General features: G+C 47.7%; 2 protein-coding genes across 2 annotated transcripts in view; one reads left to right on the forward strand and one right to left on the reverse strand.

The window, feature by feature from the left end:
* Positions 1-9,209, reverse strand: part of trpv6 (transient receptor potential cation channel, subfamily V, member 6) — a 42,416-nt gene extending 33,207 nt beyond the window's left edge. The window contains exons 1-3 of the mRNA XM_080209227.1: positions 9,079-9,209; positions 3,855-3,952; positions 2,130-2,252 (exon numbers count right to left, since the gene is read on the reverse strand). Coding sequence (XP_080065353.1) covers positions 2,130-2,252; positions 3,855-3,952; positions 9,079-9,209 — 352 coding nt within the window. The remainder of the gene's footprint in view (positions 1-2,129; positions 2,253-3,854; positions 3,953-9,078) is intronic.
* A 7,697-nt stretch (positions 9,210-16,906) lies between these two features.
* Positions 16,907-22,963, forward strand: LOC145356592 (E3 ubiquitin-protein ligase TRIM47-like; the record flags this gene model as incomplete). The annotated part of the gene is made up of 3 exons (XM_080209375.1): positions 16,907-18,015; positions 20,765-20,860; positions 22,847-22,963. Coding segments are annotated over exons 1-3 (792 nt in total), but the record flags the coding sequence as incomplete, so codon positions are not given.
* Positions 22,964-24,767: the final 1,804 nt, after the last annotated feature.

Consider the following 24,767-nt stretch of genomic DNA (forward strand, 5'->3'; position numbering starts at 1 on the left):
CCGCGCCGCCCATTTTAACACTCAGTGAGTGCCTCATTCCAATCCTTCTCCTACCTACGACTTTTGTCTACGCCTCTTGGAGTCCACAATAAAAGGGGTGCAAATTTAGAGAATTTTAAGTGTGCCAGATGAAGGGAGGTCTAATTTAGGGACAATTTATTAACACCAATCAGTCTAAAAGCACGTTTTTGGGGTGTGGGAGGAAACCGGAGCACCCGGAGAAAACCCACGCAGACACGGGGAGAATGTGCAAACTCCCACAGACACCGACCCAAGTCGGAGATCTGACCCGGGTTCCTGTATCTACACAGCAAACAGTGATAATCACTGAGCTGTCGTGTTGCCCGTCAGTTGGTCCAGTTTAAGTGTACACTAACGATGTGAAGGACTAGGCAACTCTCGAAGCAACATCCGAGAGTCGTAGCAGCCCCTAATTTATTTCTTAAGAATTGGTCAAACTGCTGACACTTTAGTCACTACCCATTCCCCATTCCTCACTCACTGCCCTTCCACACTCATTATCCATCCCCCATCGCTCATTTACCACCCACCCCATCAACCTTCCATTCAATACCCACAGACAGTTTCTGACTTGCCTCCCATTGCCTGTTTGAGGGATCCTACGTACACTAAGCTATTTTTGCTTCATTGATGCAGAGACTACGTTTTAAGATATTTCTGCCTATGCAATTAGATTTAAACGCTAAGCTTTTAAAGCTAACTTGACCACATTACAAACTCAGAAGGCACGCTGGGAAAATTGACTGCCTTTGACAATACAAGGCAAACAAAAGCAGCGTTCTTCCAAGACCACAGGAGTGAGGGTTGCTTTGGCAGAGACAGAGACAGCATCTACCAAACAATTCCAATAGCACAGATAATAATTAACTTATTTGTAGTCACAGATAAATGTTTAATTAGTTCAATCCAGCGTCTGTTTGAGTGTTGCTTTAATCAGTACAGGGGCTGGCTTTTTGCCAGTATCTCTCTCTCTCTCTCTATTTCAGTCCCAGATTTTTTTGCTTTCTGTAATGTGTTAATTTAAAATTCTGCTCCATAAAAGAAATTCAACTTTGTACTAGTGCTGTCTTAATCTATTCTGAGGAATGAATGGACCCTACATTATTCCTCAGACAGTACATAGCCACAGCACTGTGGGGGGAGTGGGGGGGGGGTTCATTCCCCTTGTATTTGGCTTTCCATAGAACATTACAGCACAGAAACAGGCCTTTTGGCCCTTCTTGTCTGTGCCGAACCATTTTTCTGCCTAGTCCCACTGTCCCTGCACCTGGACCATATCCCTCCACACCCCTCTCATCCATAAGTACATAAGAACATAAGAAATAGGAGCAGGAGTAGACCATCTAGCCCCTTCGAACCTGCCCCGCCATTCAATAAGATCATGGCTGATCTGAAGTGGATCAGTTCCACTTTCCCGCTTTCTCCCCATAACCCTTAATCCCCTTGCCTACCAAAAGCCTATCTACCCGTGTCTTAAATATATTCAGCGAGGTAGCCTCCACCACTTCAACAGGCAGAGAATTCCAGAGATTCACCACCCTTTGAGTGAAGAAGTTCCTCCTCAACTCTGATCTAAACTGCACCCCCCTTATCTTGAGGCTGTGCCCTCTAGTCCTGCTATCCTTTCTAAGCGGGAAGAATCTCTCTACCTCTACCCTATCCATCCCCTTCATTATCTCATACATCTCTATAAGATCCCCCCTCAGCCTTCTAAACTCCAACGAGTACAGACCCAATCTATTTAATCTCTCTTCATAGGCCAACCCCCTCATCTCCGGTATCAGCCTAGTGAACCTTCTCTGCACTCCCTCCAAGGCCAAAATATCCTTGCGCAAGTGCGGCGACCAAAACTGCACACAGTACTCCAGCTGCGGCCTCACCAGTGCCCTGTACAGTTGCAGCAAGACCTCCCTGCTTTTATATTCTATCCCCCTCGCTATAAAGGCCAACATCCCATTAGCCTTCCTGATCACTTGCTGCACCTGCAGACTGGGTTTTTGCGACTCGTGCACAAGGACCCCCAGGTCCCTCTGCACCGTAGCATGCTGCAGCTTTATAGAACCATAGATCACTGTGTCGACTCCCCCTCACAGACGTGCAACTGGTACCTGCGTAGAGATCGCCTGTGATCGACATGTTGATGAGTTCAGGAGCCGCATCAAGGAGTGTGACTGCTGCCTTATTGGCATTGTACATGGCAGCTACGTGTAACGCTGTCTCCCCCATGGTGCCTGTGGAGAGAGAGCACAGAGAGAGCCTGAGATGGGGGATCAGTAAAACTGGTGGTGAGAGGAAGGAAGGACAACTGAGAAGCATTGAGCAACCTGAGGAGGAATCCTGAGACTCACTGCTCCATTTTGGGGAGGGAGACGAGTGGGTCAGAGTGGGGCTGGAGGATGTATGGTTACCGTACAGCTCACATAATGTTTCTTCCAGAATTAATTCTCCTGAGGTTCCAGAGACTGGTCACCATGACTTTCCAAGATGGCGGCGCGGACGGGGGGGGGGGGGTGTGATCCGCTCTGTTCCAATACAGGAAGAGCAATGGTAACAGGAGGACATCGTCCTGAACCAAAAGTGTGTCCAGGCTGGACCCTCTTTGGGCACATCACAGATTAGATAAGAATGTAGATATCATGGTATGGTATTGAATCGATGTGAGAACCCCTTGTCCCTATCTGGGAATCTACACAAACAACTGGGAGCAGGGTGGGGGCAGGGCCTGACTGATGGGAACAGGCCACAAAGAACATAGAAGGAGATCAGAGAGTGTGAAGAGACTTGGAGAAGGTCCCTCAGCAAATCCTGCAAATGTAAGTATCAGATGTAAGGCTGTTGTACCTTGTTCGATATGGGGCTTAATGTGTTGCAATGAATAAGGTAATTCTCAGATATATCACTGTCTCTACCTTTTAAAATTGGTTGAAAGACAAGTAATAATTATCCAGCAATGGATAGGGAGAGCACAATTAATTGGGTCGATGGAGTTGAGTTAAACAGGATATAATTGAACAATGATATAATTGGGTGGCATGTTGGCACACTGGTTAGCACTGCTGACTCACAGCACCAGGGACCCGGGTTCAATCCCCAACCTGGATCACTGCCTGTGTTGAGTTTGCACATTCTCCCGGTGGGTTTCCTCCAGATGCTCCGGATTCCCCCCCACAGTCCAAAGATGTGCAGGCTAGGTGGATTGGCCATGCTAAGTTGCCCCTTAGTGTCAAGGGAACTAGCTAAGGTAAATGCATGGGGTTATGGAGGATGGGGCCTGGGTGGGATTGTGGTTGGTACAGATTCAGTGGCCTCCTTCTGCACTGTAGGATTCTATGAATAGCAGAACTGATTCGATGGGCTGAATGGCCTCTTCCTGATCCTATCCCCATAGGGTTATATTTATACAGTCAGCAGTAACACTGATTGAACGGCTGTCACTGATCTTAGAGGCATCTCTGAAAAGTCCGATGCTGTCCTCACTTCCATTGAGCCTCACTGCATCCACTTTAAGTCCAGTGCCAATATACAGCCCAGGAATTATATTGTTAATGAAGGAAGATTGTGGATGTCTAATTAAAGGCCTCTGATGTGGCAGATGAGAATAAGAGACTTTGTACCCAAGCTGCGGATGGGGATGGGAGAGAACCTTTAGAAGAGTGTTTGACAGTAACACATATTGGGAAACATCTGCAAACACATTGTGTCCATCCAGCAGAGAGCTTCCACTTTATATCCTCAGGCAGACAGTGCCGACGTTAAATAAAATCCGGATAGCAAGTTGGGACAATGGAAATCTGGGCACCACGTGGAGTAGATTGTAAAGAAACCCATCTCACCTGTATCGAAAAGGTTAAATGATGGACATTGAGCAAGTTTAAAAATATCCCGATCTTTATTTTCTTTGGCAGCGAGAAGCAGAGGGGACTCATTGATCCTGTTAATGGAGGAAGAGTGAATATATTAATATATGTTGGCAACAAATAGCTCGTACTGCGTTCAGTTCTTTCATGGTTTCGGTGCTGGCACACAGCTTGGTGGCTACTAACTTATATCCAGACCCCATGCTGTACCTGTCCTGGGAGTGTTTGATGGGGGGGACAGTGTAGAGGGAGCTTTACTCTGTATCTAACCCCGTGCTGTACCTGTCCTGGGAGTGTTTGATGGGGACAGTGTAGAGGGAGCTTTACTCTGTATCTAACCCCGTGCTGTACCTGTCCTGGGAGTGTTTGATGGGGACAGTGTAGAGGGAGCTTTACTCTGTATCTAACCCCGTGCTGTACCTGTCCTGGGAGTGTTTGGTGGGGACAGTGTAGAGGGAGCTTTACTCTGTATCTAACCCCGTGCTGTACCTGTCCTGGGAGTGTTTGATGGAGACAGTGTAGAGGGAGCTTTACTCTGTATCTAACCCCGTGCTGTACCTGTCCTGGGAGTGTTTGATGGGGACAGTGTAGAGGGAGCTTTACTCTGTATCTAACCCCGTGCTGTACCTGTCCTGGGAGTGTTTGATGGGGACAGTGTAGAGGGAGCTTTACTCTGTATCTAACCCCGTGCTGTACCTGTCCTGGGAGTGTTTGATGGGGACAGTGTAGAGGGAGCTTTACTCTGTATCTAACCCCGTGCTGTACCTGTCCTGGGAGTGTTTGATGGGGACAGTGTAGATGAAGCTTTACTCTGTATCTAACCCCGTGCTGTACCTGTCCTGGGAGTGTTTGATGGGGGACAGTGTAGAGGGAGCTTTACTCTGTATCTAACCCTGTGCTGTACCTGTCCTGGGAGTGTTTGATGGGGGGACAGTGTAGAGGGAGCTTTACTCTGTATCTAACCCCATGCTGTACCTGTCCTGGGAGTGTTTGATGGGGGGACAGTGTAGAGGGAGCTTTACTCTGTATCTAACCCCGTGCTGTACCTGTCCTGGGAGTGTTTGATGGGGGACAGTGTAGAGGGAGCTTTACTCTGTATCTAACCCCGTGCTGTGCCTGTCCTGGGAGTGTTCGATGGGGACAGTGTAGATGAAGCTTTACTCTGTATCTAACCTCGTGCTGTACCTGTCCTGGGAGTATCTGATGGGGACAATGTAGATGAAGCTTTACTCTGTATCTAACTCCATGCTATACCTGTCCTGGGAGTGTTTGGTGGGGACAGTGTAGAGGGAGCTTTGCTCTGTATCTAACCCCGTGCTGTACCTGTCCTGGGAGTGTTTGATGGGGGACAGTGTAGAGGGAGCTTTACTCTGTATCTAACCCCGTGCCGTACCTGTCCTGGGAGTGTTTGATGGAGACAGTGGAGGGGGAGTTTTACTCTGTATCTAACCCCGTGCTATAGCTGCCCTGGGAGTGTTTGATGGGGGACAGTGTAGAGGGAGCTTTACTCTGTATCTAACCCTGTGTTGTACCTGTCCTGGGAGTGTTTGATGGGGTCAGTGTAGAGGGAGCTTTACTCTGTATCTAACCCCATGCTGTACCTGTCCTGGGAGTGTTTGATGGGGGACAGTGTAGAGGGAGCTTTACTCTGTATCTAACCCTGTGCTCTACCTGTCCTGGGAGTGTTTGATGGGGGGACAGTGTAGAGGGAGCTTTACTCTGTATCTAACCCCGTGCTGTACCTGTCCTGGGAGTGTTTGATGGGGATAGTGTAGAGGGAGCTTTACTCTGTATCTAACCCCGTGCTGTACCTGTCCTGGGAGTGTTTGATGGACATGATGTGGAGGTGCTGGCGTTGGACTGGGGTAAAACAGAAAGAAATCCCACAACACCAGCTTAAAGTCCAAATAGGTTTATTTGGAGCAAAAGCTGCAAGGACAGCCTGCCCCTTCAGCTTGTGGCTTTTGTACAAATAAACCTGTTTGGACTTTAAGCTGGTGTTGATGGGGACAGTGTAGAGAAAGCTTTACTCTGGATAAAATAAATCTGAAGTGACTACTGGCATTGAGCATTTCAGGCAGCTTCTGTAAGAAGGGGTATGTTTAATTTCTCAGTGGAATGTGTGTGTCTCTGCTGTGTATTCTACAACTTATGTTCTTGCTGAGCTCAGACTGCTCAGTGCTGACACCCCGTGACAATGATGGAATAGCGCCAATCCTCAGTTCACCGATGGACTGCACGGTCACTAAGTTTAATGATACGTTTAATGATGATAAGATAACACTGAGAAGTTTCCGTCAATCCTCGACCTTCCATTCAATTGGAATAAAATGCTGGATACACACAACAGGTTAATTAGCTTCCTCGCCGGAAAAATGGGCTGACATTTTGGGACATAGTTAGACCATAAAACCATGGGATGTAGGAGCAGAGTTAGGCCATTTGGCCCATCGAGTCTGCTCCGCCATTCGATCATGGCTGATAAGTTTCTCAACCCCATTCTTCCGCTTTTTCCCCTATAACATTTGATTTTTTTTATACATTCATGGGATATGGGTGTCGCTGGCTGGCCAGCATTTATTGCCCATCCCTCGTTGGCCAAGGGGGTTTGAGAGTCAACCACATTGCTGTGGCTCTGGAGTCACATGTAGGCCAGGCCTGGTAAGGATGGCAGATTTCCTTCCCTGAAGGATATCAGTGAACCAGATGGGTTTTTCCAACAATCGACAATGGTTTCAGGGTCATCAGTAAATCCCTAAATCCGGATTTTTTTTTCATTGAATTCAAATTCCACTACCTGCCGTGGCGGGATTCGAACCCGGGTTCCCGGGACATTAGCTGAGTTTCTGGATTATTAAATCTAGCACGAGGCCATTGCCATCCCTTACCAATCAAGAACCTATCTATCCCTTTCTTAAATACACCCAATCTATCCAAATATTCATTCTGTGGCTGTGGTGGTAAATTTGTTTGATCAGGCACTATATCAATGGACGGCACGGTAGCACAACGGTTAGCACTGCTGCTTCACAGCTCCAGGGTTCGATTCCCGGCTCGGGTCACTGTCTGTGTGGAGTTTGCACATTCTCCTCGTGTCTGCGTGGGTTCCCTCCGGGTGCTCCGGTTTCCTCCCACAATCCAAATATCTGTGGGTTAGGTCGATTGGCCGTGCTTAAATTGCCCCTTAGTGTCCAGGTTAGAGGGGATTAGTGGGTATAATATGTAGGGATATGGGGGTAGGGCTTGGGTGGGATTGTGTTCGGTGCAGACTCGATGGGCCAAAGGGCCTCTTTCTGCCCTGTAGGGTTTCTATGATTCTATGATCAGTGACCTGGCCTCCACAGGCTTCTGTGGCAACGAGTTCCACAGGTTCACCACCCTCTTGCTGGAGACATTCCTCCTCATCTCGGTTTCTAAAGGATCATCCCTTTCACACTGAGGCTGTGCCCTTAGTCCCCACACAACACAATATTCCAGCTTCCAACTGCCCCTGTGCGCGCTCAGCTTATTGTGTTCGGCTCATTCATCGCAGGAACCAAAAGGCCAGGAGATATTACTGGATGGGATATTCTAACCCCCTCTGCGTTGGGATTCACTGGGCTCAATGTTGGTTGGGTGCCAGACCAAATGATAAAGAGGGGGCCTTGACCTCAGCAATGGCCAGAGCCACTGTTGACGATAGAAGGGACGGCAACAGTATCTGTGGTGATGGCTGCTCCCCCGTGAGGCCCTCCCTGCCCTGAGACAATGAGGAATTAATCTGCAGCGAGGCCCATCATGCAATGCCGTACGAGTGTCTGAAGGTCTAAGACATTCGTATCAACGACACCGGGCACCTTTAATATAGTAACTCCACAGGAGGTTTAGCAGCTAACAATGTGATGCTGAATTGCCAGAGGTGTAAGAGGCCAGAGGTCCGTAGGACGGGAAACAGGAGCCGGAGCAGGTGAGGGGCACACCATGCAAAGGTCCATTGACCTCGGGTGGCGTTTTCCGGTTTTGGGACCAACGCGACTGGAAAATCCCGCCCATGACTTTTAAGGTTGGTTTGATGGAGGGTCAGTACGGAGGAGGGAGGTGTGGGGAGGGTCGGGAGAGCTTAGGGCTCAGCTTAGGGCTGGAGTCACGGTTCCTTTGCACAAAAAGGGTGGGGGGGGGGTGCGGGGCGGAGTGTCAGTGCCTGAGACTAGCAGGTAAGGAATGTGTCGCTATCCCGGGGAGGGGGGGGGTCTGTGATCAGTGTCTCACATAGTGGGGGGGGGGGGTCTGTGATCAGTGTCTCACACAGTGGGGGGGGGGGGTCTGTGATCAGTGTCTCACATAGTGGGGGGGGGGGGTCTGTGATCAGTGTCTCACACAGTGGGGGGGGGGTCTGTGATCAGTGTCTCACACAGTGGGGGGGGGGTCTGTGATCAGTGTCTCACATAGTGGGGGGGGGGGGTCTGTGATCAGTGTCTCACACAGTGGGGGGGGGGTCTGTGATCAGTGTCTCACACAGTGGGGGGGGGGGTCTGTGATCAGTGTCTCACACAGTGGGGGGGGGGGTCTGTGATCAGTGTCTCACACAGTGGGGGGGGGGGGTCTGTGATCAGTGTCTCACACACTGGGGGGGGGGGTCTGTGATCAGTGTCTCACACAGTGGGGGGGGGGGGGTCTGTAATCAGTGTCTCACACAGTGGGGGGGGGGGTCTGTGATGAGTCTCACATGCGGAGGGGGGGGGTCTGTGATGAGCCTCACATGCGGAGGGGTGGGGGGGTCTGTGATGAGCCTCACATGCGGAGGGGGGGGGTCTGTGATGAGCCTCACATGCGGAGGGGTGGGGGTCTGTGATGAGTCTCACATGCGGAGGGGGGGGGGTCTGTGATGAGTCTCACATGCGGAGGGGGGGGGGTCTGTGATGAGTCTCACATGCGGAGGGGGGGGGGTGTCTGTGATGAGTCTCACATGCGGAGGGGGGGGGTCTGTGATGAGTCTCACATGCGGAGGGGGGGGGGTCTGTGATGAGTCTCACATGCGGAGGGGGGGGGGTGTCTGTGATGAGTCTCACATGCGGAGGGGGGGGGGTCTGTGATGAGTCTCACATGCGGAGGGGGGGGGGTGTCTGTGATGAGTCTCACATGCGGAGGGGGGGGGGTCTGTGATGAGTCTCACATGCGGAGTGGGGGGGGGGGGTCTTTCTCACACATGTGCTGCGCTCACCTCCTCTGCTGAAGTACGTGCAGCTCGTACGCCTCTGGATCCAACCCTTCCTCGTTCTGCGGCTCCGAGACCGGCCGACTCAGCCAGTTCAGGGTGGTCAGTCTCCGGCCTTGCCCGAAGGGTCCCGGCATCTCGTCCCCTGGATCCCGCGCCCGACACCAACCGAGAGGAACCTTTCCCAGCTATGGGTCACCCACAGCTGACTCCTTCAAAAGAGATGCTGGAGCTCAGAGTCGGAGAGAAGGGACTTGCTTTGCCGTTTGCCAGCGACGAGACAGAAGCTTGTTGGAAGTTAGCTTCGGGTCGTCGGGTCCAGCTTGCTACACAATCTCTCGGATAGAGGCTGGTGAATGTAGTCACTGGAACGTTGGCGGAGCTGTCACACCTTGTGGGAGGAGTCACAAACATTTCCCACAGGTGTGTTTTAACCCTTCCAGCCCCGCTGCCTGTACTTCCTGGGCAGTGCAGCGTGTAAGGGCCCCCTCTCTTGACAAAATCCATGAATGTTTGCATAAGATGTGCATGGTATTGATGTTTTTCTCTTTTAATCCACAGGTGCTTCGGTCCGCCTTGTTGTCCAACGAGGGGTATGCACGCGGTGGGTCGTGCGAGGGCTGCTGGGAATGTTTGACGGGGACAGTGTAGAGGGAGCTTTACTCTGTATCTAACCCCGTGCTGTACCTGTCCTGGGAGTGTTTGATGGGGACAGTGTAGAGGGAGCTTTACTCTGTATCTAACCCTGTGCTGTACCTGTCCTGGGAGTGTTTGATGGGGACAGTGTAGAGGGAGCTTTACTCTGTATTTAACCCCGTGCTGTACCTGTCCTGGGAGTGTTTGATGGGGGACAGTGTAGAGGGAGCTTTACTCTGTATCTACCCCCGTGCTGTACCTGTCCTGGGAGTGTTTGATGGGGACAGTGTAGAGGGAGCTTTACTCTGTATCTAACCCTGTGCTGTACCTGTCCTGGGAGTGTTTGATGGGGACAGTGTAGAGGGAGCTTTACTCTGTATCTAACCCCGTGCTGTACCTGTCCTGGGAGTGTTTGACGGGGACAGTGTAGAGGGAGCTTTACTCTGTATCTAACCCCGTGCTGTACCTGTCCTGGGAGTGTTTGATGGGGGGACAGTGTAGAGGGAGCTTTACTCTGTATCTAACCCCATGCTGTACCTGTCCTGGGAGTGTTTGATGGGGGGACAGTGTAGAGGGAGCTTTACTCTGTATCTAACCCCATGCTGTACCTGTCCTGGGAGTGTTTGATGGGGGACAGTGTAGAGGGAGCTTTACTCTGTATCTAACCCCATGCTGTACCTGTCCTGGGAGTGTTTGATGGGGGACAGTGTAGAGGGAGCTTTACTCTGTATCTAACCCCGTGCTGTACCTGTCCTGGGAGTGTTTGATGGGGGACAGTGTAGAGGGAGCTTTACTCTGTATCTAACCCCGTGCTGTACCTGTTCTGGGAGTGTTTGATGGGGGACAGTGTAGAGGGAGCTTTACTCTGTATCTAACACACATTGCAGTGACTTGAGCTCACAGTCCAATACGGCTGCACAATTTGCATCACTGTACCTTCCACATTCCAAACCATTGAGATGGTGACCACATACCTGCAGAAACCCATCAAAGACATGGACATCAGGGGAATATGAATGACCTACATATTCTGTTCCATGAACAAAGCATCAACGTGCCTTATGTACTCAATGCTGTGGAGATGAATATTTATCCAAATCACTGGAACAAAGGGACACTGACTGAGGAGGAATTCCTTGACATGATCTACTCAAATTACAACTGGAGTACATTAGCCCCGATCATATTTAAATATAGTTCTCTGACAAGCCTAGTGTTTGTGTGTGTCAGCATCTGCCCTCCCTGCAGCTCAGGTCAACTGAGATGCTGAGGGAACAAGCCCTGAGTGGGTGTTTTCTCTCTCTCTCTCTCTCTCTCTCTCCACTCAATATACAAGCTTTTGAACCCTGTACACTGATTGTCACTAACAAGTGTCCCAGATAGAGCTTTCTGAAAAGGATTCAACTCAGCACTGGTATCTCCTGACAGTAAAACTCAGCAGATTAACAGCTGTCTCTACCTTTACCACGCTGTGAAGCTGGAAGCATTCAGGACATTGAGGGAGAGTGCCACCAAATCCAACCTGAAGCATGTGCTATCTCCAAACTTCATGAACTATATAACCTTTTCATTTTTTGCACTCCAACACAATCTATCCTCACCTACTCTGCAATCTATTTGTGTATGCGTGAAATATGTGTATGCGTGAAATAAGTGTTTGTATGTGTGCGTGTGTGTGTGTTTGGGCATGGGTGTGGGTGTGTGTGTGTGTGTGAATGTGTGTGTGTGTGTCTGTGTGAGTGTGTGTGTGTGAATGTGTGTGTGTGTGTGTCTGTCTGTGTGAAGGTGTGAGTGTGTGTGTGTGTCTGTGTGAATGTGTGTGTGTGAGTGTGCAATGCATGTGTGTCCATGCATGTGTGCGTGTGTGAGTATGCATGTGTGTGTGAGTGCATGAGTTTGTGTATGTACGTGCATGCATGTGTGTGTGCGTGTGTGTGTGTGTGTGTGTGTGTGTGGATGAGTGTGTATGCGTGAGTACATGTGAGTGAGTGTGAGTACGTGCGTGAATGTGAATGTGCGTGTGTGTGTGCGTGTGTGTGTGTGAGTGTGAGTGTGTGTGTGTGTGTCTGTGTGAAGGTGTGTGAGTGTGTGTGTGTGTGCTTGCAATTTTCATGCTCTGTACAACCAATCAACTACTTGGCAAATCTATACTTTATAAAAAAACAAACTGTTGCAGTGGAACAGGAAGTAGGGAGAGACAGAGCCACCCAAGCCTTCCTCACCTGCTGGTAACAATGCAACCCCCCCCGGGATGTAGCTAATGGGGGATTGAGCGATGGTAATGCCATTAGATGTCAAGGAGAGATGGCTACATTCTACCTTGATTGAGATAGTCATTGTTTGACACCTGTGTGGTGTGAATGTTACTTGGAATTGAACAGTCCAAGGCTATATTTTATCCTGGTTTTGTTGCATTTGGAAATGGATTGCTTCAGTATCTGAACAGTCGTGAATGGTTCTGAACATTGTGCAACCATCAATGAACATTTTCACTTCTGAGGGATGTTGATGAAGTAGCTGAAGACGGTTGGGCCCAGGACAGTAGCCTAAGGAACTTCTGCAGTGCCGTCCTGGGATTGGGGTGGCACAGTGCTTAGCACTGCAGCCTGCCAGCGCCAGGGACCCAGGTTCAATTCCAGCCTCCGGTCACTATCTGTGTGGAGTTTGCACATTCTCTTCGTGTCCGCGTGGGTTTTCTCCGGGTACTCTGGTTTCCTCCCACAGTCCAAAGATGTGCAGGTTGGATTGATTGGCCACGCTAAAATTTCCCCTTAGTGCAGTGGGATTACTGAAGTCAATAGATGTGGTTACAAGGATAGGGCTTGGGGGGGGGATTGTAGTTGGTGGAGGCTTGATGGGCAGAATGGCCTCCTTCTGCACTGTAGGGATTCTACGATACTATGAGCTGAGATCATTGGTTCAATGATGGGCCAATGACATTTATGGCGTTGATCTAGGTAACTTCAAAGCTGAGATGAGAGTGGAAGCCTCTTGGAGAGATTAACACGCCCAGAACAAACAATAGTCTGCCCTGTGCATCACAAGGAATCCCATATGTTGTTCATGTGTCCTTCTCTCCTACTTTTCCTGTCTTTTCACATTACAGTTTCTCTATCTCACATCATAGTTGAGATATGTAAGAGGAAGCCATGAGATACCACCTTAGCGATCTTACCGAAGGTGAAGCATCCTTCGATAAATGTTTTTGACGGTGGTGGGGTGTTGCGTTCCACATCAGTAATTGGAAAGTCTGCCTCATATTGATCTCTTGTTTCTCTGACTCTCCGCCAACAGAAATATTGCACATTACAGGCAGCAACTTGGAAATGTATAAGATATTGATTACTCAGTGAGAGACCATGAAATCACAATGTCCCTTGTGTGATTGCTAATGATTGCAAACTGCTGCTTCATCCCCACAATTAGATATCTCCCAGACATCACTATATTCCGAGGAAAGGAGGAAGTCGTGAATGTAATGGACAGGATTGAGAGAGAACTGGAACATTTGTAACTTTTCCCTTCTGTCCGTAATCAGCGTGGTTTTTGAGGAGCGAGATGTTTCTGAGAGCCCTGAAGTGCATGGACAATTTAAATATCAGCAGCAAGCTTCTGTGGGTTCAAATAAAGAGGATTATGCAGTCAAGCTGTACAAGTGTGGTGATAAACTGTTGATGAAATTGTCCCCTCCTGTCCTTGGTTCTGTGCTGGGACCAGAAAGTAGGACTGACTCTTACTGCGGAATAGAGGGGGCTGGTATATACAATCATGTGCTCCCTGCCTCATCATTTATGCATGTGTTGTGGCAGGTTGTACACTCCATGTTTGGGTGTTTAACAGTCCCCGTGACAGGCCTTCATTAAAGATGCTCATACCTGGAAAAGGTATGAGCAGGAGAAGACAGCAACCTCTGGCTCACCACATTCAGCGATGCAATCCTGGTGTACCTCTCTATGATCAGGAGATGCTGGCGTTGGACTGGAATAAATACAGTAAGAAGTCTAACAACACCAGGTTTAAGTCCAACCAGTTTATTTGATAGTAAACTCACAAGCTTTTGGAAATGGTGTTCCATCGTCAGGTGTGTGGAAGGTTCTGATCAGAGAAGGGGATATAAAGACACAGACAGTTTACAGAATACTGATTAGAATGCGAGTCTTTGCAGCTAACCTGCTATTCAAGTCTTAAAGATGCAGACAATGTGAGTGGAGATAGCATTAGGCACAGGTTAAAGAGATGTGTATTGTCTCCAGACAGGACAGTAAGTGAGGTAGTGCGACATGAACCCCAGATCCCAGTTGAGACCGTCCTCATGCGTACGGAACTTGGCTATCAGTCTCTGCTCAGCGACTCTGTGCTGTCGTGTGTCGTGAAGGCCGCCTTGGAGAACGCTTACCCGAAGATCAGAGGCCGAATGCCCGTGACCGCTGAAGTGTTCGCCCACAGGAAGGGAACAGTCTTGCCTGGGGATTGTCGAGCGATGTTCATTCATCCGTTGCCGTAGCGCCTGCATGGTCTCCCCGGTGTACCATGCTTTGAATGGACCTACCTCATGTTCAGTTGATCTTTCTCTACACCCTAGCTATGACTGTAACGCTACATTCTGCACTCTCTCCTTTCCTTCTTTGTGATGGTATGCTTTGTCTGTACGGTGCGCAAGAAACAATACTTTTCACTGTATACTAATAAATTAAATCAAATTCAAAATAGGCTTGTCGATTGTCAAGCTGGATAAAGTTAGACAGCTTAAGGAGGTGACGTAATTTAAATACAGGGAATGATGTTTTTGTGACTCAGAGCCAACAAAGATCAGACAGATTTGATTGATAGGTGTAGGACACAGGATACATTCAAGTCCTCTAAGATGGGCGGCGAAAAGACTTAAGAATCTGCGATTTGCATGCAGTGTGTGAGCTATTGTAACTAAAGACATTTTCATCAGGTCATTGAAAGGATCTGCTCTGGAATTTAATGTTGAATAGATGGACTGCAGCCGATATTTCAGAAGTATTTCTTTAGCTGTGAAGTGTTTGAAACCTGCTGGCGGCGAACAGCCTACACAATTCTTTATTTCATTTGTATGCAATCACTGAAAAAAAAAGTATCGTCTGGCTGCAATAAAACTGGCAGTTTACAGTGTCGATAGTAGGTTACAGATAGTGAGAGGGAAACTGCGAAAGCTCATGAGTTTACTATCAAATAAATCGGTTGGACTTAAACCTGGTGTTGTCAGACTTTTTACTGCAATAAAAGTATCAAATCAAGGGATAGAATGTATTTATATAAATAAAGAACAAAGAACAACACAGCCCGGGAAACAGGCCCTTCGGCCCAACGAGCCCGCGTCGCCATTTTAACATTGTGAGTTCCCTCTTCCACCCGTGACCCTGTCTACGCTTATGCCACTCCACATTGGAAACCAGATTGAGGGGAGACTAATTTAGGGACAATTTGTTACACCCAATCAGCCTAATAGCACATCTTTGGGGTGTGGGAGGAAACTGGAGCACCCGGAGAAAACCCACGCCAGCACGGGGAGAATGCGCAAACTCCCACAGACACCGACCCAAATCCACGTATCTGCACAGCAAACAGTGATAGTCACTGAGCTGTCGTCTTGCCCAGCATCTGGTCCAGTTTATAGACAAAAGAAGATTAGAATTGGTGCTCTGTAGGAATCTGGCACTTTGATCCCTTGTTTATAATTTATCAAATCAAAACGGCATTTTAAAAATGGTTGCATTCTTTTTGATGATAGAAAAGCAGCTAAGGGAATTAGAACAAAACATTCATAAGTTGCTACAATGGAAATACGATTTGAAAATGAAACTCGGTTAAATACAAATGATAACTTGGTGAGTAAAACGCAATTTTATGTATTACATGGAAGAATAAATTAAGTGTCATTGTCCATAAAATTGACTAAAATATAAATACAAATTGACAAATAATTCAAACCAGAGAGAAAAGTTGACCAGTAGCCAAAGCAAATATATTTATTTCCTAAATCAAACAAAAGAAGGGAAATTGCTGGACAAACTCAGCAGATCTAGAGAGAGGAGTCCCACACTTTGAGTGCATCTCTCTTTTGTGCCAGACCTGCTGAACCATAGAACCCTACAGTACAGAAAGAGGCCCTTCTGCCCATCGAGTCTGCAACGAACACAATCCCATCCAAGCCCTACCCCCATATATTATACCCACTAACCCCCTCTAACCTACGCATCCCTGGACACTAAGGGGCAATTTCTTAGCATGGCCAATCAACCTAACCCGCACATCTTTGGACTGTGGGAGGAAACCCACGCAGACATGAGGAGAATGTGCAAACTCCACGTAGACAGTGACCCCAGCCGGGAATCGAACCCAGGACCCTGGAGCTGTGAAGCAGCAGTGCTAATGTGAGAAACACCGCTCACAGTCAAATAATTTAGTCGAGTCAAGTTCCGAAGGAGCAAGGTATTTTATTTAACGTTCTTGCAAGACCGGGTGTCCAAAAGATAGGCACACCCTACATCGAGTTTAAGCAAGCATTTTATACTATTTTACAAGCATATTAATCAATTACACAATATCTTGTTCTCCCCTAATTGGTGGTTCCTGTCCTATCAGTGAGTTGTCGTTCCCCTATTGGCTCACGGTGCCCCACATTCCCGTCCCCTCTACTCCCCTTCCAACCATGTTTCTTGTTATCGCGAGAGTACATATCATAGTGTTTATTCAATCTTCTTACTTGATTAGTTCTCCCATCTGTCTTATCTAAAACTATTTAACATGTCCAGTTCATACCGGCTGTAATCAATCTTCTGCTAACTTAATTACCGACGTCCCGACTATCTCAGTGACTGTCATCCCCCTGTAGTTAAGAGGTATGCTCAGTTGCAAAAACAACACATCCTGCTTACCATTTGTCTCCTAATCTGGGCCCCCAAACGTTCCTCCCACTGCCCATCTGGTGTTAACCCTACCCAATAGGTGGTTTCTTCACTGTCCTTGACCACAGTTCTGCTAGCATCAGCGAATTTTATACTCTGTGTTTGTGATTAAAACCAATTATTGTTCCCATAATGTGGTTTGGCCATGTGTCTGACTATATCCATCTTACCTGACTTTAAGCTATTTTTCTATGGTGTGCAGGTATATGTGTTAACAGCATCTTTACCTGCTGTTCACAGCTAATAACCACTGTGCTACCGTTCCTTTATTCATTTTGCTTTCAATTTCCAGCGTTGACACGTAGCCCCAGTAAATTGCCTGGGCTTGTAAAATCTCACCCTGTGTGCTTCCCATCCCCACCCCCTTCCCCCTTATTAGGAAAAGGAGGAAGTGTTGGGAATGAAAGCGAAACTTTGCCTGGGAGGTTCCTGGAACTATTTTGGAGAACGCAGGGCAGTGTGGAGTGGAGAGAGAGAGAGAGAGGGAGAGAGAGCTGGCTGTTGGAAGATTTGGCTGTAAATTTTGACCTGGGGTTATCAGCTGTCAATGAATTGGGGAGGAGGAGGGAATCCGATCTCCACGGGAAGCAGGGAAAACAGGAACCAAACCAACAGTAAACAAGGGAGGGGTTCACATAGTGTGGCTGTGTCTATGAATCGACAAATTGTCTCGATAAGAACTTGTTCTCCTTGCTGTGCAAGAGCAGACTTGCTGATTTCCCAGGCGAGAATCCTGCCTTGGTTTCCTGTTGGACTTTAACCTGACTTCTTACTGCGTTGGGTCCCCATCGCCATGGCTTCGCCGCTGGGCTCTCAGGATAAGTTTGTCTGTGCCATCTGCCGAGACATCTTCAGCAATCCAGCCACTCTCCCGTGTGGCCACAGCTTCTGCCTGCAGTGTGCGCAGTGTTACTGGGAGCTGAACTCCAGCCCAGACAGATCCAGCTGTCCGCACTGCCTCCAAACCTTCAGCCCCAGGCCCAGCCTGCACAAGAACCTCATCCTGTGTGAAATCCTGGAGGAGCTCAGGTCCAGCGGCAAGCTCTCAGCTGGGGCTGAGGCCGGCCCGGAGGACGTGGCCTGCGATCTCTGCGCCCGCACCAAGCTGAAAGGCAGGAAGTCTTGCTTGGATTGCCTGGTCACCCTCTGCCAGGGCCACCTGGCAGCCCACGAGAAGAGCCCAGCTTTCGGGGACCACACCCTGGTCGACCCAGTCAGCCAGCTGAAAGTCCAGCAACAGTGTGCGGCGCACGGGAAACCTCTGGATCGGTTCTGTAGGACGGACAGAAGGTGTATTTGTGAGCTGTGTGTCGGCGAGCAACATCTTATTCACGAAACTGTAACTGTGCCAGAGGAAGTGGACAAACGACAGGTAAGGGAATCTAGGCCATAAAACATGATGTGGGTATGCCGGCGTTGGACTGGGGTAAACACAGTAAAAAGTCTGACAACACCAGGTTTTAGTCCAACCGATTTATTTGAGAATAGACTCACAAGCTTTCGGGGTTAGTCCCTTCATCAGGTGAATGGAGAGTTCTGGCCTCAGATAGAGCATATAAAGCACAGACAGTTTAGAGATTACTGATTAGAATGATAAACTGTCTGTGCTCAGAGCATATAAAGCACAGATAGTTTAGAGATTACTGATTAGAATGATAAACTGTCTGTACTTTATATGCTCTGTCTGAGGCCAGAACTCTCCATTCACCTGACGAAGGGACTAACCCCGAAAGCTTGTGAGTCTATTCTCAAATAAATAGGTTGGACTAAAACCTGGTGTTGTCAGACTTTTTACCATAAAACATTAGACAGGGATCGTGGGTGGAGAGGGGGGACTGGTGGTGTTGAGATGGCGGCGCATGGGCCTGTTTCCCCGGCTGATTTTTGTTCTTTGTAGGCCTGAGACAGAGACCCAGTTTCAGGGTGGAAGCTATCAATATTGAGAGTTAAAATCCAGATCGTTCCACAGTAATGTTCTTGAATAGTTGTGTGTAGACAGTGAATAGTACATACCCAGAAACCAGTAAACAGGGTACTTGTCTTATCCGAGGGAACGCTTACTGAGTATTTAATACCTTTTTACAGTTTTTTTTTACAGCACAGTGGGTTAGCACTGCTGCTTCACAGCTCCAGGGTCCTGGGTTCGATTCCTGGCTCGGGTCACCGTCTGTGTGGAGTTTGCACATTCTCTTCGTGTCTGCGTGGGTTTCCTCCGGGTGCTCTGGTTTCCTCCCACAACCCAAAGATGTGCGGGTTAGGTTGATTGGTCATGCTAAGAAATTGCCCCTTAGTGTCCAGGGATGCTTAGGTTAGAGGGATTAGTGGGTAAAATATGTAGGGGTTTGGGGGTAGGGCCTGGGAGGGATTGTGGTCAGTGCAGACTTGATGGGCCAAATGGCCTCTTTCTGCACTGTAGGGTTCTATGATTCTATGATCTTTGCTCTGAAAGCACATTACCCAATAAATTTGACATTATCGAAACTAATTCTTGCTTTTCAACAAGTAGAACCTGTGTCCCCTCATCATTCTCATCGGGTAGAGGGCCTGAGCATCTTCAGCGCAGATGAATGGATAGCATCCCAGTCATCCTCAGCGCTGCCTGCGAGGTGTAGGTCAGCAAGCGTAATTTCTAAGTTTTCACCACACATCCCAAAGCTCTTTGAGATACTTTTAAAGTTTGGTCACTATCGTGATCTAAGAAACACAGTCACCTCACACAAACAGCGATGTGATAATGATTAGGTAATATGTTTTTGTGAGGTTGACTGAGGGATAAATATTGGCCGAGACACTGTTCTCCAGTGCCAAAGGATCTTATATATACGCCAAAGGGGTTGTATCAGAGATGAGGGGGTTAGCCTATGAAGAGAGATTAAATAGACTGGGTCTTTACTCGTTGGAGTTTAGAAGGATGAGGGGGGATCTTATAGAGACGTATAAGATAATGAAGGGGATGGATAGGGTAGAGGTAGAGAGATTCTTCCCGCTTAGAAAGGATAGCAGGACTAGGGGGCACAGCCTCAAGATAAGGGGGGGGCAGTTTAGAACGGAGTTGAGGAGGAACTTCACTCAAAGGGTGGTGAACCTCTGGAATTCTCTGCCCGTTGAAGTGGTGGAGGCTACCTCGCTAAATATATTTAAGTCACGGGTAGATAGGTTTCTGATAGACAAGGGAATTAAGGGTTATGGGGAGAAAGTGGGAAAGTGGAACTGAGCCACTTCAGATCAGCCATGATCTTATTGAATGGCGGGGCAGGCTCAAAGGGCTAGATGGCCTACTCCTGCTCCTATTTCTTATGTTCTTATGTTGCTTGAAAGATCGCACCTTTAACAGTGCAGTTTCAAACTAGAGTGTCAGCTGAGGCTTTTGTGTCAAAGTATCAAAGTGGTTTTTGTTAGACAGAAGAAGGTTAAGAGGTGACCTAATTGAGGCATACAAGATGATTAGATAGGGTGGACAGTGAGAGCCTTTTCCCTCGGATGGTGATGGCTAAAATGAGGGGACATAGCTTTAAATTGAGGGGTGGTAATTATAGGACGGATGTCAGAGGTAGGTTCTTTACTCAGAGGGTAGTAAGGGTGTGGAATGTCCTGCCTGCAGCAGTTATGGACTCGCCAACTTTAAGGGCGTTCAAATGGTCAGTGGATAGGCATATGGATAACATTGGAATAGTTTAGGTTAGAGGGTCATTAGATTGGTTCCACTGGTCGGCGCAACATCGAGGGCCGAAGGGCCTGTACTGCGCTGGAATGTTCTATCTGGAGTGGAACAAGAACTCACAATCTTCCCGACACTGGATCGAGGGGGCTGACTCAGGGTTGACACAAATGAAGAGGAGGAATTAGGACCTGTGTCAAAATGTTAGGATTAAGGAGAGACTTTAAAAAGATGGCTTGGGAAGGGAATTCCAGATCCTGGGGCTCAGGAAGCTGATGGCAAAGGTGGGGCAATAACAATCTAAGATCCGCAAGAGGCCAGAATTGGAGAACTGAAAGATCCTGGAGTGTAGTAGAGTTTGAGGATTGTATGGAGATGGGGGAGTTTGAAACATTTGGGTGTAATTCAGGCAACCTCACGGTAGGTTATTAATCGCATGTGGGTTTTTTTTTTCCCCTTCTAGAAACTGATTCTCCAGGAGTTATCTCGTCACAAACAACAGCTACAAAACGCATTAGCAGAGACCAATAATCTTCAGCTAAAAGCTGACTCAATTAAGGTAAGCACATTGGTAATTCTGGACTTCATAAAAACACAAATGAGGGGGGAATTTCTGCACTCACAGGGCCACGCATCTGATGAATACCCTACCCCAGAGTGCAGTGGACACCGGAACACTAAACAAATTTAAGGAGATGGATAGATGGGCTTTTAATTAGTAACGGGATGAAGCGTGATGGGGAGTGGGCAGGGAGATGGAGATGAGGCTGAGATGAGAACAGCCCTTGAATGGAAGAGCAGGCTCGAGGGGCTGGATGGCCTGTTTCAGCTCCTAGTTCTTAGGTTCTTCTAAAACAATGAGATTTTCTCCAGATAGACCATAGGAGTAGGACAAGGCCATTCAGTCCCTTGAGGCTGTTCTGCTACTCAGTTAGATGGTTTCATCTGCTTTGGTTCCACATTCTTTAAGAGCATTGGCTAACAAAAATCTATGCATCTGAACTTTTACTTCATCTCAAAATGTTTTGGAGCGTGGAGTTCCCGATTCCCACTTTGTGTGAAGAAATGTCTCCTGACACCATCCTAAATGCCGATCTTGGGTTCATGTCGCACTATCTGTAACCCCCGTGACTTGCCTGGGTTTGTAAAACCTCACTTACTGTCCTGTCTGGAGACAATACACATCTCTTTAACCTGTGCCTAATGCTCCTTCCACTCACATTGTCGGCATCTTTAAGACTTGAATAGCAGGTTAAGTGTAAAGACTCGCATTCTAATCAGTAATCTGTAGAGCGGCACGGTAGCACAGTGGTTAGCACCGCTGCTTCACAGCTCCAGGGACCTGGGTTTGATTCCTGGCCTGGGTCGCTGTCTGTGTGGAGTTTGCACATTCTCCTTGTGTCTGCGTGGGTTTCCTCTGGGTGCTCTGGTTTCCTCCCACAGTCCAAAGATGTGCGGGTTAGGTTGATTGGCCATGCTAAAATTACCTGTTAGAGTCCAGGGATGTGTAGGTTAGAGGGATTAGCAGGTAACCGTGTAGGGATGTGGGGTTAGGTCCTGGGTAGGATTATGGTCTGTGTAGACTCGATGGGCCGAAGGGCCTTTTTCTGCACTGTACGGTTCTATGATCTAAACCGAGTGTGCTGTTATATGCTCTGTCTGAGGCCAGAACTCTCCATTCACCTGATGAAGGGCAAACTCTGAAAGCTTGTGAGTTTACTATCAAATAAATAGGTTGGACTTTAACCTGGTGTTGTCAGACTTCTTACTGTGTTTACCCCAGTCCAACGCCAGCATCTCCACATCATCATCTTAAATGCCCAGACCAAAACTTGAAGTTTATGCTTATCCTGGTCTCCCCCACCAAAGTAAATAGTTTCTCTTTATCTGGCTGACACAGTGCTTAGCACTGCTGCATCACAGCTCCAGGGACCCAGGTTCAAATCTTGCCTTGGGTCACTGCGCGGAGCCTGCACCTTCTCCCCGTGTCTGCGTGGGTTTCCTCCGGGTGCTCTGGTTTCCTCCCACAGTCCAAAGATGCGCCGGTTAGGCGGATTGGCCATGCTAAATGCACAGGGTTATAGGGATAGGGTTGCGGGGTTAGGGTGGGGAGGGGGTTAAGACCTGGATGAAATGTTCTGTCGGAGAGTCAGTGCAGACTCAATGGGCTGAATGGCCTCTTTCTGCTCAGTAGGTATTCTACAATTCTATGGAATCTATCAAATCTTCCAAATTATTTTGCACATCGCCAATTTCCATCACTCTATCAGTGTTGGCTGTGTCTTGAGCTGCTGAGTCCCACAACTGGATTTGCTCCCTAAACTCCTTTTTATCTCTCTTTCTCCTGTGTTTGGTGTGAAATTTTATTTGTTAATCCACCGTGGAATGATTTGTCATGTTTGGCTATGTTAATGATACCTCATAATCACAAGTTGTTGCTGAACCTCTCAGTCAGATGATCTTTAATAGTTAAGGCAGCGTGAATCTAATCAATGCGGCCTGTCCTCATTCGGGAATGTTGCCAATTTTCCTCTGTTGTTAATAGAATTCCGCAGAGGGGGTGAGAACTGAAATCACCGAGAAACTCGCTGCCATGATCCAAGCCGTGGAAGCAGTCCACAGGGAAGCGATTGGGCTGGTTAATGATGACGAGCAGGTGGCACTGTGCCAGGTCGACAGCATCAGGAGCCAACTCCAACAGAGGGGTGCTGAACTCAGCAGGAATGAGAATCAGCTGAGCTCCCTGCTGAAGATCGATCACCAACTCATCTTTCTGCAGGTAAGGACATCATTTCACATTTGTTGCTGGGGCTGGTGTCCCGAGGGAGATGTCCAGTTGTCCAGGGATGCTAAGAGCGGGATGTCCAGTTGTCCAGGGATGCCAAGAGCGGGATGTCCAGTTGTCCAGAGATGCTAAGAGAAGGATGTCCAGTTGTCCAGGGATGCTAAGAGAAGGATGTCCAGTTGTCCAGAGATGCTAAGAGAAGGATGTCCAGTTGTCCAGAGATGCTAAGAGAAGGATGTCCAGTTGTCCAGAGATGCTAAGAGAAGGATGTCCAGTTGTCTAGAGATGCTAAGAGAAGGATGTCCAGTTGTCTAGAGATGCTAAGAGAAGGATGTCCAGTTGTCCAGAGATGCTAAGAGAAGGATGTCCAGACATGTCCAGATGTCCAGAGAAAAATGTCCATTTGTTCAGGACATCATGTTCTTCCACTGAGGGCTGAAGGTTGGGAATCTGTTTCATGTTTGCCGGGCGGGATTCTCTGATCTTGTTCACCCCACTCCCCTGCTGCCAGCAAGAACGGAGAATTTTGTATTCCAACCAAAACTCCTTTCACTCCCAGTCACCGGCGAGATCAGAGATTTCCGGCGATCAGCCTTTGCTTTTCCATTTGTTAATTTTCCATAAGTTATTTCCATCAAACAGCTATCTCATTGAGGGCCAGATATTCATCAAGGAAAAGTGGGATTGGGAAATTTTGTAGGATCAAGGATTCCATCTTGATTTTGGAAGAGCCTTGCTATGATCCTGATAGAGATCAGCATTGTTTTCTTTAGAATCTGGGTGCTCATATTTATTTAAAGAATAAAGATACAAGCTTACTACATAAAAATCATGAATGCTAATACATACATTCTATCTTAAATAGTGAAATTACAGATAATAAAAGTACAATGCACTCAGTTACTTACAATCTAAACTAATTTTTAACTCCAGTTGCCATCTATATATTCACGTACTGGCTGTGGTTTCTTGGATTTTCCATTTGCTTTTGTAAGGCTGTCCCTTCACATCTCCTCTAACCATCCTACAATGTTATACTCTTATTCAACACTTTTCTTAGGGGTAAGTTTTTCACTCAGAGGGTGGTGAGTGAGTGGAATCGGCTGCCGTCGGTGGTGGTGGAGGCGAACTCGCTGGGGTCTTTTAAAAGACTTCTGGATGAGTACATGGGATTTAATGAGATTGGGAGTTACAGATAGTTCTATGGCCTGGTAGGTATGGATGTGACCGGCGCAACTTGTGGGCCGAAGGGCCTGTTTGTGCTGTAGTGTTCTATGTTCTATGTTAACACAGACCTCACAGCATTTTCAGCATGTCCACCTTCCTGGTTTAAACATTCATTACCTTTGATGTTCACTCTCAAGTGAATAGTTGTATCTAAAACTTTGTCTGTCTCTCCTTCTCGCCCACTCTCAGTTTGGCTCTATCAGAAGTTCAATTCTTTGGGAGTTCTTCAGTCAGCAAGAGGGTTAAACTATTTTAACCAAAACACAAAGTTTCACCTTACTTCCATGGCTGTAATTCAAACCTAGAACCCAATCTTATGTTTCAAAAGACATCCTTTGATTACATTTTAACTTTTGCTGACTATACAGCTGCAGTGACCTGCACCACATTAGGAATCTTGATTTAAGAGAGAGCTTGCCTTTCTCAGATATTTTTTAAAAAAGCTTCTGGTATT

The sequence above is a fragment of the Carcharhinus amblyrhynchos genome, chromosome 21 (assembly GCF_965287045.1).
Source record: "Carcharhinus amblyrhynchos chromosome 21, sCarAmb.v2.hapA, whole genome shotgun sequence".
In the NCBI taxonomy this organism is placed as follows: Eukaryota; Metazoa; Chordata; class Chondrichthyes; order Carcharhiniformes; family Carcharhinidae; genus Carcharhinus; species Carcharhinus amblyrhynchos.